General features: G+C 47.5%; 1 protein-coding gene across 9 annotated transcripts in view; it reads right to left on the bottom strand.

Annotated features, from left to right (window-relative positions):
• LOC5666833 (homeotic protein female sterile) overlaps positions 1-15056 on the bottom strand; it is a 180269-nt gene that overhangs the window by 43277 nt on the left and 121936 nt on the right. For all 9 annotated transcript variants that reach the window (XM_061658660.1, XM_061658837.1, XM_061658778.1 and 6 more), the window contains 5 exons: positions 13902-14093; positions 12153-13793; positions 11392-12070; positions 10886-11289; positions 9412-9492 (listed from right to left, as the gene is read on the bottom strand). In XM_061658660.1, the coding sequence (XP_061514644.1) occupies positions 9412-9492; positions 10886-11289; positions 11392-12070; positions 12153-13793; positions 13902-14093 (2997 nt within the window). The remainder of the gene's footprint in view (positions 1-9411; positions 9493-10885; positions 11290-11391; positions 12071-12152; positions 13794-13901; positions 14094-15056) is intronic.

Genomic DNA, 15056 nt, shown 5'->3' with positions numbered 1-15056 from the left:
AAAAAAACCGAAACAGAAAAGTGATCCAACAGCCAATGTGTTATATTAGAAAAATAGTGACAATATGTATATAGATAAGAGTTCAAAAATGCGCAGTAAATAAAAGAAACATACACAATTACTAAGAGTGAACACGTGTAAACAGAATTTTGATTTTAATTTAGCATTTGATAAGGGGTTTGTTTAGGTGTAAAGTATTTTTTTTGTGTATTTTAATTTTCTGCTTTTGAAGTCCGAAAGGTTGTTTTTTTTTGTTGTTGTTTGTAGTTGGTATTGATAATCTATATATATATAATAAATATATTTAGCACAGCCATGTTCAAAAAACGTAGATCAACTTCTTGACAATTAATCAATATGAAACTGAAAACGCAGTAAAAGTAACTAAGTAAAAGAAAGGAAATAACACAAACAAACAAAAAAATAATGGGAAAACAGAAACACAACTTGATTGTGACGTGCCTTTTTCCATTTCTTTTTTTTTTTTTTGCTACTTATAGCAAATCAACACGTAATATCAAGCCGCAAAATGAAAGGAAAGAAACGAAACAATAATACAAAGGTCACACTATGGGCTAGACGAGGGGATGCAGCAACGAAATAATTTAAACAACATAAAAAGAGGATAAACAAACATTCTTATAAGAAAACTAAAGATAAACCATAATACAACAAGAAATTGAATTGAATTGAATTGAAGCCAATTGCCAAATAAAAAACACATTAAATTTAAATTTGAGTAACAAAGGAATTAAAAATTTTCTACACTGACAGCACAACAAAAGATGATATATGAAAAACAAAAAAAAAATAACACACACACACACAAAACCACAGGCAATTTAGGTACAGACAGGCGGAATGAAACGAAATTCACACACGCGCAGACACGCACACACACACATGAAATTCGCTTTGTGAGCAAAGAACAACAATTACACATCGAGAAACAAGATAAACCACACATCGAGAAGAATAGAGAGTGAGAAAGAGTGAGAGAACTATGTACACACACATACACGAAGAATCGCACATCGAGAAAACGTAAATATGTAGTAATACAACAATACAAAAACAAAAAAAAAAACACATAACAACGAGAAACAGAGCGACAGACGGCGAACGCGGCGAACAGTTTTCCACGGAAAATAGGACGAAAAGCAAAACGCTCCCAACCCCTGCCGAGAGACGGCTAGCGGAGGTGAAGTGCATACCGGCGGTTGGTTATCTAAGGCTTATTTGTTTGTCTAAGCAAGCCTCCGGAGAATACAGTACATGGAGGCGCCCAGTCTTTGCTGGTGAGCTCATGGAGACGCCTGGTGTGTTTCAGTTTTTTTTGTTTGTAAATAAAAAGCATGCAACAACAAAAAGTGCGCGCGATCGTACACACACACACACACACGCACACCTTCATCAGTGATCCAAATTTCCAAAACGCCCAACCAAAAAGCGAGGGACGACGAAGACAGAGCGATATAAAAAGGGTGGGAGAGGAAGGGAAGAGAAAGAAAAAAGAAGGGCAAAAATATACACCACCAGCTGTCCTCATTTTGCGTTTGCCTCAGCCTAAGGGACGCTTAAATGCCTAGCCTGTCACCTGGCATTATGCGTCTGTGTGTGTGTGTGCATTTGGGACTCTTTTGTTAACCGAAAATGTAACCCCACTCCTTGTGCGATGAATCATAGCTCCCACACTATTCGCACGCAACATTTCTTCCCCATCGCCAACCCCTTTTTTGTTGCATATGCTGCAGCGGATGGCAGATGAGAAAGCAAATAAGAAGACAAAACGTCAAACACCATTCATTGTCGGAGCACGGAGAGACACACGAAGGGACAGAGTGGAGAGAGAGAGAGAGAGAGATTAGGGTAAGGGAGGCGGGTGTGTATTATATCGATCCGTCCCGTCTGGTCTGGTGGTCACGTAATTCGGTCGTCGTCGGTCGGCCAAGCTGCGTGATGAGCTGCATGTTTTTGTGTGCACCAGGTGGGTTGGCGGCAGGGGAAGGGGGGGGGGAGGAAGGCAGAAAATTCTAACGGACACATATCAGAATATGAGGTCATACAGCACACACACACCCACAAAGAGAGAGAGAGAGAAAGGGTAAGAGGCCGCCAAACCAGTGCCAAAATAAAAAGTGGAAAACAGGCTAAGTTCGATTCGAACGTACACACACACACACAAACACACGCTGGAAACGGAATATAGACACTACTCTAGCCAGTACTCTATCAGTGTGTATTGTAAAGTTCACCGCGCGGCTGTGGGGAAGAGTGTGTGCGCGGGGGCAAGAGGTTGGCTGTGTTGTGTAGCAATGAAAATGCAAAAGACTACAATCAAGCGCACTCAAATACGGTGGCATTGGCTGATGTGGCGAGCTGTGATGGTTGAAGACAGAGAGAGAGAAAGAGGAAAAGAGAGGCAGAAAGAGAGAGAGAAAAGAGGGAAAGTGGCAAAGCGTGAAACCAGGTGAAAGAAGCCGATTAGAGAATTGTTTGCTTCCATCACCATTGCTTCCCCAACATTCCCAATCCTACAAGACCGAGCAGCAGCAGCTCGAAAATGAAATCATCATCCGAAACAGCGCGCACACACACACACACACGTACGCACACAAAAGAGCCCGATAGTGCAAACATAACCAGGAGCTAGAAATTGTAATAGGTGAATCGATGGCGGGGGGGCCGCGGCGTATACACACCACCTGTGCCGGCCTGTTAGTGTCGCCAAGCGGGCAGGTCGAAGAAGCAGGATCAGTCTCGGTGTGTGTGTGTGTGGGTAAGGGGTAGGAGAGGGGATACAGACAAGTCCATTATGTAGGGCAACAAACGGATGACACTGCGAACGGACGATACGGGGATGCCGAATGCACATTTCGAAATCGATACACTATGGTGCGTTTGCTCTCTCGCTGCCTGAAGCGACTGTGAGACACGCACGCACACACACACAAACATACCAGAGTGTAGTGGGGCATATTTTGGACGGAAGGAATGCCACTACTATCGATTGTTTTCCTGGCAGCAATAAACAAAATAAAAATCTTTCCAACTTCCCAAGGATGCGCGTGTGGGGTTTTAGGATGTTTTGTTTTAAAATAGAAAAAAAGAAAACTCTCCCTCACACACACACACACACGCTGAATGTTCTCCAGCTGAGGTGCAGCTCCCACCAACAAAAAAAGGTAAAAAAAGAAAACCATTTGTCATCCATGAATCCATCATGCGAAAAGCTACCGAAAACCAGTTTGGAGTAAGTAGAACAGCAGAGCGAGAGAGAGAGAGAAAGAGGGAGAGAGGGAGAGAAGGGGAAAGAAACATATGCTGGCAAACACGCGGTGCTATCGATTGACAAACGATACACACACACACACACAGAGCAGCGCGCGGTCACCTTTCTGCGGTTTTTTCTACCAGCATTCCCACAATATAATCGTTTCGTAATGCTGGACGTGTGAGTGTGTATGTGTGCGTGTGTGTGTGTTTGTATACGGCTGGCTGGCTGGCTGGCTGGCTGGTTCGAGCAGGGTGCATGGGAAATTCGCTTAGGGTAGGTCCTGGACACGGCAAAATTCCATTCTCGCTTTGTCGCCCGCCACACGGACGCTAATGTCATTGTCGCGTGACTGTGTGTGACTGTGTGTGTGTGTGTGGGTGAGGGTAGTGGAAAACGCAATGAGACACACACACACACACAGAAAGATTTTCGGTCCCGCGTGCTGAGCACTATCTAAACACACATCTAAAGACCGCGGCCTTTGCTTTCTTTTGCGAGCCGCAGACGTGTTAAAAAAATGGTTAAAAAAAACCAAATTGCATACGCATCAGGGGCGCTTGAAGACAAAATATGGTTTCATATTTTCCACTGCCACCACTTGCCACTTTGGTGGGATAGTTTTGGGCCACCACAGTCCATATAAATGGTCCATTCGAAGGACGAGCGAACATTTAAAAAAAAAAAAAGCGAACGAAAATAACTTCTTTCCTGCACCATTTCTCTTGGCACCTATGCAATGTTATGGTGTTGTTTTTTTTCTTTGTTGTTGTAGCTCAGTTTTTGTGCGCCTGAAAGGTAGGCAAGCCGCAGTACATCGTAACGCCCCCTGTTTAACTATAATTCTTTTATTAGTTTTAGCTCCCTTTTCGCAGCGCCCGTACGTTAGGCAAGGCTGCACACGTCCAAAGCTGCCTTTCTAATAGGCACACAGATGGTCGCACAAACCAAAGTGTCCAAATGTTACGATGTTACAATTGGTTCGAATTTGCTAAAAACTCACAAGCGCTGTCAGAGTGGACACACTGACGTAACCAGCAATATGCCCGATCGCTTTTACATCCTCGTACCTGCTCTGATTACACTTTTTACCCCGGTGCGTGCGTGTGTGTGTGTGTGTGCCATTGCTCTTTATGAATTATTTTTCCAACAATCCTAACCTGTACCCTAGTTGCGTCGGACTTATACCCGTGAAAAAAAAACCCCGGGATCGATCGAAGCGCTATTGTGTAGCTGTGTAATCAATGACGGCAAACATGACTAGCATTCTGGCACTCTCGTGTCGTTCCTTTCTCCATTCTTTCTCGCTGGCTCTAAAATCTAAAAATCCCCACAGCAAATGGGCTGGCTGGAGGGAGGAGGAGCAGGAGGAGGGAAAAGCGAACGAGTGCATCCACTGCCATCCACTGTGGCTGCGTGCCGTGTCTCCAGCAGCACCGCACAGTGGCACGGTGCAAATGCAGCGAGCGGGAATTAATATTTAAGCATTTCTGCCCCGTACACGGCCTCCGGGCCCCGCTCCAACCACCAGCAACACGCACGCACACACACACACACACACATACTGAGAGAAATGGCCGGACAAATGGAAAACTTTTGTAAAACTAATTAAATGATGCATAATACATAGCAACCGATTCGGGACCGATCTTCCATATCTGTTTGTCTGTGTGTGTGTGTGTGTGTGTGTGTGAGCCAGGACACACATACACAATTGCATGATGGGGGGGGGGGGGGGTTTGGTTTCTTCTTTTGCGTTTTAGTTCGATTTGTTACGACCTTCATTTAACCGGTAAAAACGGCTCTCCAATCCACCGTCTGGGGCTAGATGTTTGGCAATTGGCATCACAAAAGTCACTAGAGCACACACACACACACACACACACACACACACACACACACAGTTTGCTTTGAAATCATGTGTGTATGTGTGTGTGTGTGTTAGAGAGTGATGTCGCTTTCTTTGTGCGCTTCATTTCAGTTGGAACAGAGCTTGTGACGGCACCAGTAACGCTTGCAAAAGAATTAAAACAAAAACCAAACAAAAAAAAAACACAACCCTAAAGTGCATCAGAGAGAACAAAAGTGTGCTCGGGCGACGAGGACAGCGGTAAAGGGGGCGACGACGGCTTACACGATTGCAGCTGTCGAAAACTATCGCTTTTTTTTGTTGTTGTAAAAAGGGAGAAAAAAAAGCGAAAGAAAAAAGCGACTGACTGACTGCTGACCGAATCGTCAGCCACTTCATTTCGTACCGACCAACGGGGCAATGGTGTTCGATCGATTTGGTGTTCTTGTTATCACTTTTTCTGTATTAATTTGTTTTTTTTTTTGTTTTTGTTGTTCTATCCTTGCCTTTGTCTGCGCCTGGGGCCAATCAAGGAAAGATGGTTTCCCGTAAAGATCGAATCTTGTTCTTAAGCGCTTGTTGTGAGTTTTTTTTTCCTCTTCACGTTCATATTCAAACACACAACAAAGCCTTCGGCACGCTGCGATGCACAAAGGACCGTTCGCATCATATGCTGGATATAGCATCGCTGTATTCGGGTACGATTAGATTGGCATAATGAAGAGATACGGAAATATTGCCGTTCCATCGTAACATCGAACTTCCATCACGTGGAAGCAACGGGACGGATGAATCAATAAATGTTGACTGTGCCACCCCTCCCACAGACCGAAAACCGACGGGCCGACGAAAACTGTCCATCGACGGTAAACGTCACCATGTTTTCTTATTATTATTATTTAATTTCCCTCTTCGACATCGTTACGACGGAAGTACGCCTGAATGTATGCACGAGCAGCAAACGCATGTGCGGCGTGTAGCTTTTTTTTCTCTCTCTCTTTCAAAATCGGAAATGCAGCTGCAGACGATTGACAACCGGTTGACGGAACAAGTCCAGGCAAGATATGTGGAATGATTTCTTTTGGGGTGGGAACAAGGAGCGCTTTTGCGCCGACCGTTGCAATATTCAAACGATGCCAAAAAAGAAAACGAAGGGAAAAACGTTACAGAATCACGCTCACGAACCATCAGGTCACACACAAACACCAAAATCGATCCGTTCAATTCGTCGATACACTAAAATAGCGAAACGGTGTACGAAATGCTCTCCCCCCCCTCCCCCTTCCCTTGCGCTCCCCTGCTCTGTGTCAGTGCATGATTGTCCTCGGATGGCATGAGAACGCCGGCGTTCGAAGAGCGTTTGACGAGCCGAGAAAGTGTCAAAGTTCGAGCCGCAGGTACGTCAACTCCTTTTGCGCACTCCTTTTGCTTGTTTTGCGGGTATGAGTGGGTGGGTGGGGGAAAACGAAAATAGCAACGATGGTTTCCATAGAGACCGAGGGTATGCGACGAGCATTCGAAGCCGACCTAAACCGACCCCAAAAAGGCGAAAACCCTGTAACGAACTCACACCGCAATACAACTACCACTAAGCCACACAAAAAAACAACAATAACAACAATGAATCACGGAAAAAAAAACGGCAACATACATACAGAACAGTGGCTTACAGACAACACACACACACACACACTGTGGGTGTATGTGTGTGTGTGTGTACTCTGAAAACATTCAGTTATGACAAAAAAAAAACAAAAACAAAAACAAAATAAAACAACACAGTATACAAAATAAATCAGTAAGTGGATGAATGGATGATGCCAAAGACAATCGTAACGCAAAATAGAAAAGAGCCATGCGGGAGAGGGGTAGAAAATGAAACAAGAATAACGGTATAAAAAGCAACACAGTTTGAAACACGTTATCCAAAAAGGAGGGAGGGGGGGGGGGGGAGAAAAAGAGAGAAAATAAAAGAAACAAAAACAACAACAACAACAACCAAAACTGGCCACAGCAAACGAGAATTAGATCACAAACATCGAGAAAAACAAAACCACACCGATATACACCGAGAGACATGTAAACAGCCAGAGTAAAACAGAGTACAGTAGTGAACAGGTAAACGCAGCACGCGGGGCTGGACGTGACTTGGACGATGTGTGAAGATAGTTATTTTCTTTTTTTTTTTGTTTACTATCACTCTTCTCTCTTTCTTTTCTCTTTCTCCTTAAACGGTTCCTTCAAGTGTTAATTGATAAAGGAGCAGGATCAAAGGTGACGTCTAGAATAAGGTTGTAATTTGATTTAAGCAAATCGTGTGTGTGTGTGTGTATGTGTATGTGTATGTGTATGTGTATGTGTGTATGCGTGTATGTGTATATGTGTGTATGTGTGTATGTGTGTATGTGTGTATGTGTGTATGTGTATGTGTATGTGTATGTGTATGTGTATGTGTATGTGTATGTGTATGTGTATGTGTATGTGTATGTGTATGTGTATGTGTATGTGTATGTGTATGTGTATGTGTATGTGTATGTGTATGTGTATGTGTATGTGTATGTGTATGTGTATGTGTATGTGTATGTGTATGTGTATGTGTATGTGTATGTGTATGTGTATGTGTATGTGTATGTGTATGTGTATGTGTATGTGTATGTGTATGTGTATGTGTATGTGTATGTGTATGTGTATGTGTATGTGTATGTGTATGTGTATGTGTATGTGTATGTATGTGTATGTTTATGTATATGTGTGTGTGTATATATGTGTGTGTATATATGTGAATGTATGTGTGTGTGTGTGTATGTGTGTGTATGTGTATGTGTGTGTGTTTATGTGTGTGTGTGTGTGTGTGTGTGTGTGTGTGTGTGTGTGTGTGTGTGTGTGTGTGTGTGTGTGTGTGTGTGTGTGTGTGTGTGTGTGTGTGTGTGTGTGTGTGTGTGTGTGTGTGTGTGTGTGTATGTGTATGTGTATGTGTATGTGTATGTGTATGTGTATGTGTATGTATATGTGTATGTGTATGTGTATGTGTATGTGTACGCATTTGTGAATGTGTGTGAGTTTGAGTGTAAGAATGAAAAAAGCGTTGTTCCTCTATGTCAGTGTAAGTTTTGCAAATGTATGCGTTCGGTTTCGAAAGGCTTACAGTGCGACGCGTTTGTGTGCGTGCTCGCCACCAATTGGTCCACTGCGAACAAACAACATGCACACATACACACACACATTCACATATAAGATACATTTACTGAGGCATGTATGTAAGTATGTATGTATATTAAATATATTTAGATATCGGTTGAAAGAAAATGGAAATGTACAGAAAACACTGATAAAGAAACCAAAACACACACATAACACGATAGTCACCACTGCCTCCTTCTCCGCAAAACGTGATTGTGTGCTCCCTTCTCTTCCTTCACTCCTTCTCCCTCCTACCAACCCCACCCTTTTTTTCAGACTCTTTCAAGACTTGGTGGTTGGGGGATTTAATTTTGCATGATACCATTATGAAGACAAAAAACGTAAGACAAAACATAGAACTAATTGGAAATTTACTACAAGGACAAGAAAGAGAGAGAGAGACCGAGAGAGAGAAGAGGGAGAACAAAAGTGGGAGGAGACAAAAACAAAAACTCACATACACGCACAACAACACACAGAAGTTGTAAAGAAATTACGTCATTGCGTATGACGGCAAGAGTCAAAAGGACATCGAGATAAAGGCAAACAAACATATATACACACACACTCACACACACACACTGGCGTGGCTATCTTACTTAGGCTCTTCCTTGCTATGTGTGAGTGGGTGGGTGTGGATGTGCAGTTCATTTTTCCTCCATCGCCGCACTTTTCCAAAGCAAAGAAAGTACACCACACCCAGAAACAAACACAGCACAAAAGAGGCTAAGAAAGAGGGAGGGAACAAGAGAAGAGAGGAAGGAGAGAGAGAGAGAGAGAGAGAGAGAGAGAGAGAGAGAGAGAGAGAGAGAGAGAGAGAGAGAGAGAGAGAGAGAGAGAGAGAGAGGCCAAAGGAGGCTTTAGTCGCGTTTAACTAGAGCGGTGGAGTCAAGGAGAAGGAGCGGCAGGAGCACAGCGACATTACGCAGCGGGAAAAACGAAAGAAAACGAAAGAAAAGAAAAACACAAACAAAAAACAAACGAAAACCGAACAGGAAGTATTGGTGGTGGGATTACATATTGGGAACTATGGTACCGATTCATCGGAGAGAGAGAAAGAGAGAGAGAAAGAGAGAGAGAGAGTAAGTTTGTTTTCAATGTCACTTACCGAGTCGTGCGCGTGACGGAAGTCTAGTGAGCTTTCGCCCGAAGACTTGTCGTCGCCCCAGTCGATCTCCTTCTTTAGCGACTAAAGAGAGAGGAGAGAGAGAGGGAGAGAGATATAGAAAGAGCGAGATTAGAGTCACGAAACTATGGAACAAATCCAGCGGTTTCCAAGTCAGTTTCGAATGTAAACATTGTTATTCACCACTTGCTTTCATTTTTAATCTCATTTCATCTGATGTTTCATTTCCATAATCGTAATTGTTGATTTCTTATGCATGATTTTCAACACATCACAAGCTGGATTGAGTTTGACAGTTCTTGACAATATGTTGAAAATCATGTGTACAACCTGAAATTTCATTACACTGTTTTCCGACTCAGTTGTCAATGTGAACTAGTGTTGCGTAAATCTGAGTCAGATTCATGAATCGGAATGAATCTTAGAAATGACTCAATAAATCTGAATCTCGGTGGCAATCTAGGATTCATGAATCTCCAAAGATTTATGACCAAAGAGAAGATTCGCTAAGATTCGCTTAATTCGAATCACTAAGGATTCATGAATGAATCTGAATGAATCGAAATGAATCTGAATTCATGATCCTGAATGAATCTTAAAAATAATTCAATGAATCTTAATCTCGGTTGCAAAGATGCATAAATCTCCAAAAATGTATGACTCTCCAAAGATTCACGAATCTCGAAAGATTAACGAATCAATCCGCATTTCAAGGGATTCATACATCTCCAAGGATTCATTAAGCTAGAGCTTTAGTTCTTCTTCTTCTTCTTGGTATAACAACCTACGTGATCATGCCAGCCTATACAGGCTTTCGAGACTTCTTGGCAAATACTACGCAGCCGGATAGTTTGTTTTGCTACGGGGAGACGGTCCATGCGAGCCTTGAATCCACAACGGGCATATTAGGTGGGATCACGCAAATTCAATATCCTCTATATTCAATATTCATACATATATTAAGATTTATGAATGGAGATATATGAATTTTAATGAAATAACGAATCTTATAGATTTATGAATCGTTGAAGATTCATAAATCGTTCGAGACCAATGAATTCTTGGAGATTCACGAATCTTTACAGATTAATGAATCCTTGAAGAGTCGATTCGAGATTCGAATCACTCATCACTGAAGATTCATTCAAATGCATCAACACGAAAGACTCATGACACCCAACACTAATGTGCACAGCATTATTAAAAACATGCAAGATGTTCTTTCAACATCTGTCATTATTTGTGACAGCTGGGCTGTTGATAAAACCCCTCTGCGATTGCTGAACAATGCCGTTCACATTAGAAACTGAGCCGGAAAACGGTGTACGAAGGTGTTGAAAACCAGCTTGAAGGCGGCGAATAATGTATGTGCACATTTGAATGCGACTTGGAGCAACCCTGTAAAAAATCCCTTTTGCATTGCGCGATGCAGTTTGCATACGGGTCGGGCGCTTACCAGAGGCACTTGCTGGACCGGGCCCATGATGCCGGACGGTCCCGCGATCGGTTCGGCCAGGGGGCTGGAGAGGCCGCTCGCGTTAAAGACGGCCAGCGCGGCTGCGGTGGCCGCCGCCGCCCGCTGATGGTGATGGTGCTGCAGATGCTGGTGCTGGGGCGAACCACGCTCGCGCTGCTGCTGCTGCTCGCCGTTCTTGCTGCCGTTGTTCCCGCTCTGGGCGGCGGCCTCGGCCGAGGTGGTTGTGGTGGTGGTGCTGCCGCCGCGCGATGCCGGCCGCAGATCGGTCGCGAGCAGGATCGGGCCCGGACCGGCCGACGCCGCGTTCAGTGCGGCGGACAGGTTGGCGTTGGCGCTTGCCGCCGCATTGATCGTCATGTTCAGACCGGCGAACGCTGAAAAGTCTGCAACGAAGGGAAGGGAGGGTGTGGGGAAGGTATTAACGATTGCATCAAAACATACACACACACACAATTATCTTTCGCCACTCCAACACACACACTTACCGACTTCGTTTTTGATCTTCATCGGTGGCTGATACTCGTCGTCGGAGTTGTTGTTGTAGGTGGCGCTGCTGCTGTTATTGTTGTTGTTTGTGGTGGTGCCACTTGGCCGGGCCGGACCGTCCTCGGACGAGCGGCGGCGACGGGACTGGTGCTGCTGCTGCTGGCGCACCCGCTGCTGCTGCTCGGCCGTCCGCAGCAGCTCCGCGGCCGCCAGCTGCTGCTGATGGTGCTGGTGCAGCTGCTGCTGGAGCTGCTGGTGCGAATGATGGTGGTGGTGATGGTGGGCGGACAGCTGCAGCAGATGCTGGTGATGGTGGTGGTGGTGGTGGTGCCGGCCGAGCAGTGTACCACCACCGCCGCCGCTGCCGCCGCTGCCCGTGCTGCCCGCACTGCCAATGTGCAGATCGTGCGGGCCGCCGCCCTCGTCGTCCTCGTCATCGTCGTCATCGTCGTCGTCGTCATCGTCGTCCTCCACCTCCTCCGGGCCCAGCGTCGTCTCGTCGTCCGGTCCGGTGCGTCTGGACCGATGGCGGTGTTGCTGCTCCTCGTTCGCTTCCTCCTCCGGTTCGTCGCTTGCCGTCAGCGGGCGGCGTCCGCGTCGACGCCGCTGCTCCGCACTCTCCTCGCTGGTGCCGATCACGATGGCGTCCGTCCCTTCATCGCGTGCCTCCCGTGCAACCTTGATTAGAAGAAAGCAAAAAAGAAGAAAAACAAGTTAAACAGAGAACAAAGGGGAATGGGAAAAAACCGCCCGACGTTACCTGTGCGACGGCGGCCGCTGCCAGCAGCATCTCCGCTGCCCCATCGTCCACGTCCTCCCCCTCGTCCTCGTCCTCCTCCTCCTCTTCCTCCTCATCGTCGTAGTCGGCGGTTCCCATCGTCACGTCCCGCAGCAGCATCGCGTGATGATGGTCTGTGTCCGTGCGCAGATCGGTTGCCATCAGGGCGGCAGCGGCGGCGGCGGCGGCCGCAGCAGCGGCACTGCTTGCCGGTCGCCGCACCTCGTCCACCAGCTCGCCGAGCGGGCTGCTGCGCGATAGGCTGCTGTCGGGGATCAGGGCGGCCGGTGCGGGCGATGGCTGACGCTCCGCGATCGAGGTGGAGCAGCACGCGGTTACTGGGTCGCCTGCGGCGGCGGGTTCGTCGCTTGCGGCGCACTCGTCCGTATCGCCCCCGCTGCCGGCCGGGGGCGACGCCGTCCCTATCCTTGCTCCCCGCTCCTGGTGAGCACTTTGGTGCGCGTCTGCCTTATCACTGACCGTGGTGGTGGTGGTGGTGGTGGCGGTTGTAGTAGTGTCACGTTCGTCGTCTAGCGCGGCGCCGATTGTCGGTGTAGTCCGCGCATCCTGCGGATGGCGATCGTTTACCTCCTGCTCCATCTCCTCGGGCTCTTCCTCCTCCCGGCTGGGCGGCTCGTCGTGCAGGGGTGTGGCGCTACGTCTGCCGTCGCTGCTGACTGCCGACGCGGCCAGCTGGGAAGAGAGAATGCCATCGCCCGACGCCGGCCGCTGGATGACGGTGGTGGTGGTGGTGCTGCTGCTGCTACTACTGCTGCTAAGTGCAGCGACCGAGGTGAAGGAGGAACTCGAGCCCTTGCTGCCGACGGCACCACCGCCACCACCGTGCAGCTGTGCGGCCGACGACGTTACGGCGGCGGCACTCGCTGAGGATAAGGCTGTGGTGGCGGTTGCGATGTCGATCGGCGCGTCGCGATGCTTCCGGGTGAGCAGCGAGAGGGGCGTAGTGGTCGTGGTGGCGCTCGGGGCGGCGGCTGTCGACGCGTCCGCTTCGCACACCATTGCCGCGTCCTTCCCGTGCGTGGTGGACAAATCGGTGACGTTGCCGGCGGTGGCCGTGCCACTGCTGCTGCTGCTGCTGCTGCTGCTGAGCGAGCTTGCCGAGGTGACGCTGGCACTGCCAATGCCGGAGGAACTCAAACGTTGCTGCTGCGTCGTGTAGTGATGCTGTTGCGAGTGTTGCTGGTGATGTTGCTGCTGCTGCTCCGCCGCTGCCGGTCTGTCGGCACCGTCCGGTTCGCTCGTAGTAGTAGTAGTAGTGGTGGTGCTGCTACTGCTGCCGGTGGTCGTAGCAGTCGTGGCGGTGGTGCTGACCGTCGTCGACGCAGCGCCCGGCGTGGCGGTGGTGGTCGTTGAGGTGAGATACGGGCCGCCACCGCCGCCCGCGAGCGTTGCCGTCGGGAGCGTCGTGGAGAGGTTGGTCGGCAGGATCGCTTCCGAGGCGGCCAGGGTGGTGCCGCCGCTCCCGCTGCCACTGTTGCTGCCGCCGGTCGCGCCGACGCCACCGCCCGCACCATGGCTGCTGTGGGGTCGGAGTCGCTCCGGCTCTAGCTTCGGTTCCGTCAGCGGGCTGCTCTGATTTGTCATCTCCGTCAGTCCTTTGACCTGTGTGTTGGATGGAAAGAGTGGGGAGAGGGGAGGAAAGGGGGAAAAGGAATGAGTCATGTGCACCAGCAGAGCATTCGCAGGAGCCAGCGCCCGCGCGAGCCTTACCTTGAGCGATTTTGCCGTCTTTAGCAGTGCCGAAAGCTGACAGTATTCGACATTTACCTCGCCCTTGTACATGAATTCGATCAGCGTGCGCAGCTCGGCAAAGCGAACGTCCTTCAGTATGACGATCGGGTGCCGGGCCGGATGGTCGAGAAACAGCGTCTGGAAGTAGGAGGAGCAGGCCGAGAGTACAACCTGGATGGGGAGGAAAAGTGAAAAGAAAAGAACAAAATAGATTACAATTAGCCGTCATTTATCACTCTCCTTTCTCTCTCTCTAAACGCTAAACAGCCCGCTCGATGTGAGTATGAAACTATGTTGCGGCGAGCGATCGCGCAGCCACATCCATTACTTGCAGCACTTGCAGGGGCAGGGCGCACTTGAACAGAGCTAACGGGATGCTTTCGATTGTCATCGGCAATGGCCTTTCGGAAGACAAATTAACCGTCACTTGTTTGGCACACAGGATGGCAAGATTAATCAACACACGATAATGCTAATCTTATTGCAAAGGTACTAAAAGGAGCTAAGGGAAATGCAGCTACTCTTGTTGAACGATGGGAACACGGAATAGTGTTTTATTATAGGCTATTTGTGAATCAAGGTTTACTTCGATCAATCATTACTTTGACAATCAAACGTAACCTTGAATTAGAAAACTGCTACACTGCTTAACACAGCTTCCGTAAAGCGACACGCAGAAATTGGTTTAGTGAAAACGTCCGCCTTCTGAAGTGCTGATTGCAGATTGTGGTAATGAGATCTCCCCGCTAGCAAATTCAAGGCGATTAGCAGTGCTTTTAGCAGTAATTAAATGCCTTTGATGCATTTCAATGAAACATTTCGTCTTGAATTTGAAATTTTCTGTTTGTAAAATGAAAACCTTACAAGCGCGTCTTCAGCACAGCACTGTTGTGTTGTAGTGATGTCCAGTGATGGCTGAGCCATTTCACTTTATCAAACATCGTCTGCATTATTCAGTTCTTAAATACAAGAACGTTGAAAGGTGCTAATACTATATCAAACTCATTTCGATAGCTCCCATAAAAGGTGAAATGAGATAAATATTTCACCCATCCTGACAATCGGACTGCTCTTGCAATACCTTTCCGCAATACAGCATTTGGCATTAACGACCCGTGGCTAATTTGTTTGCGT

This window comes from Anopheles gambiae, chromosome X (genome assembly GCF_943734735.2).
Source record: "Anopheles gambiae chromosome X, idAnoGambNW_F1_1, whole genome shotgun sequence".
Lineage (NCBI taxonomy): Eukaryota > Metazoa > Arthropoda > Insecta > Diptera > Culicidae > Anopheles > Anopheles gambiae.
This window is presented reverse-complemented; position numbering and strand designations above follow the sequence as displayed.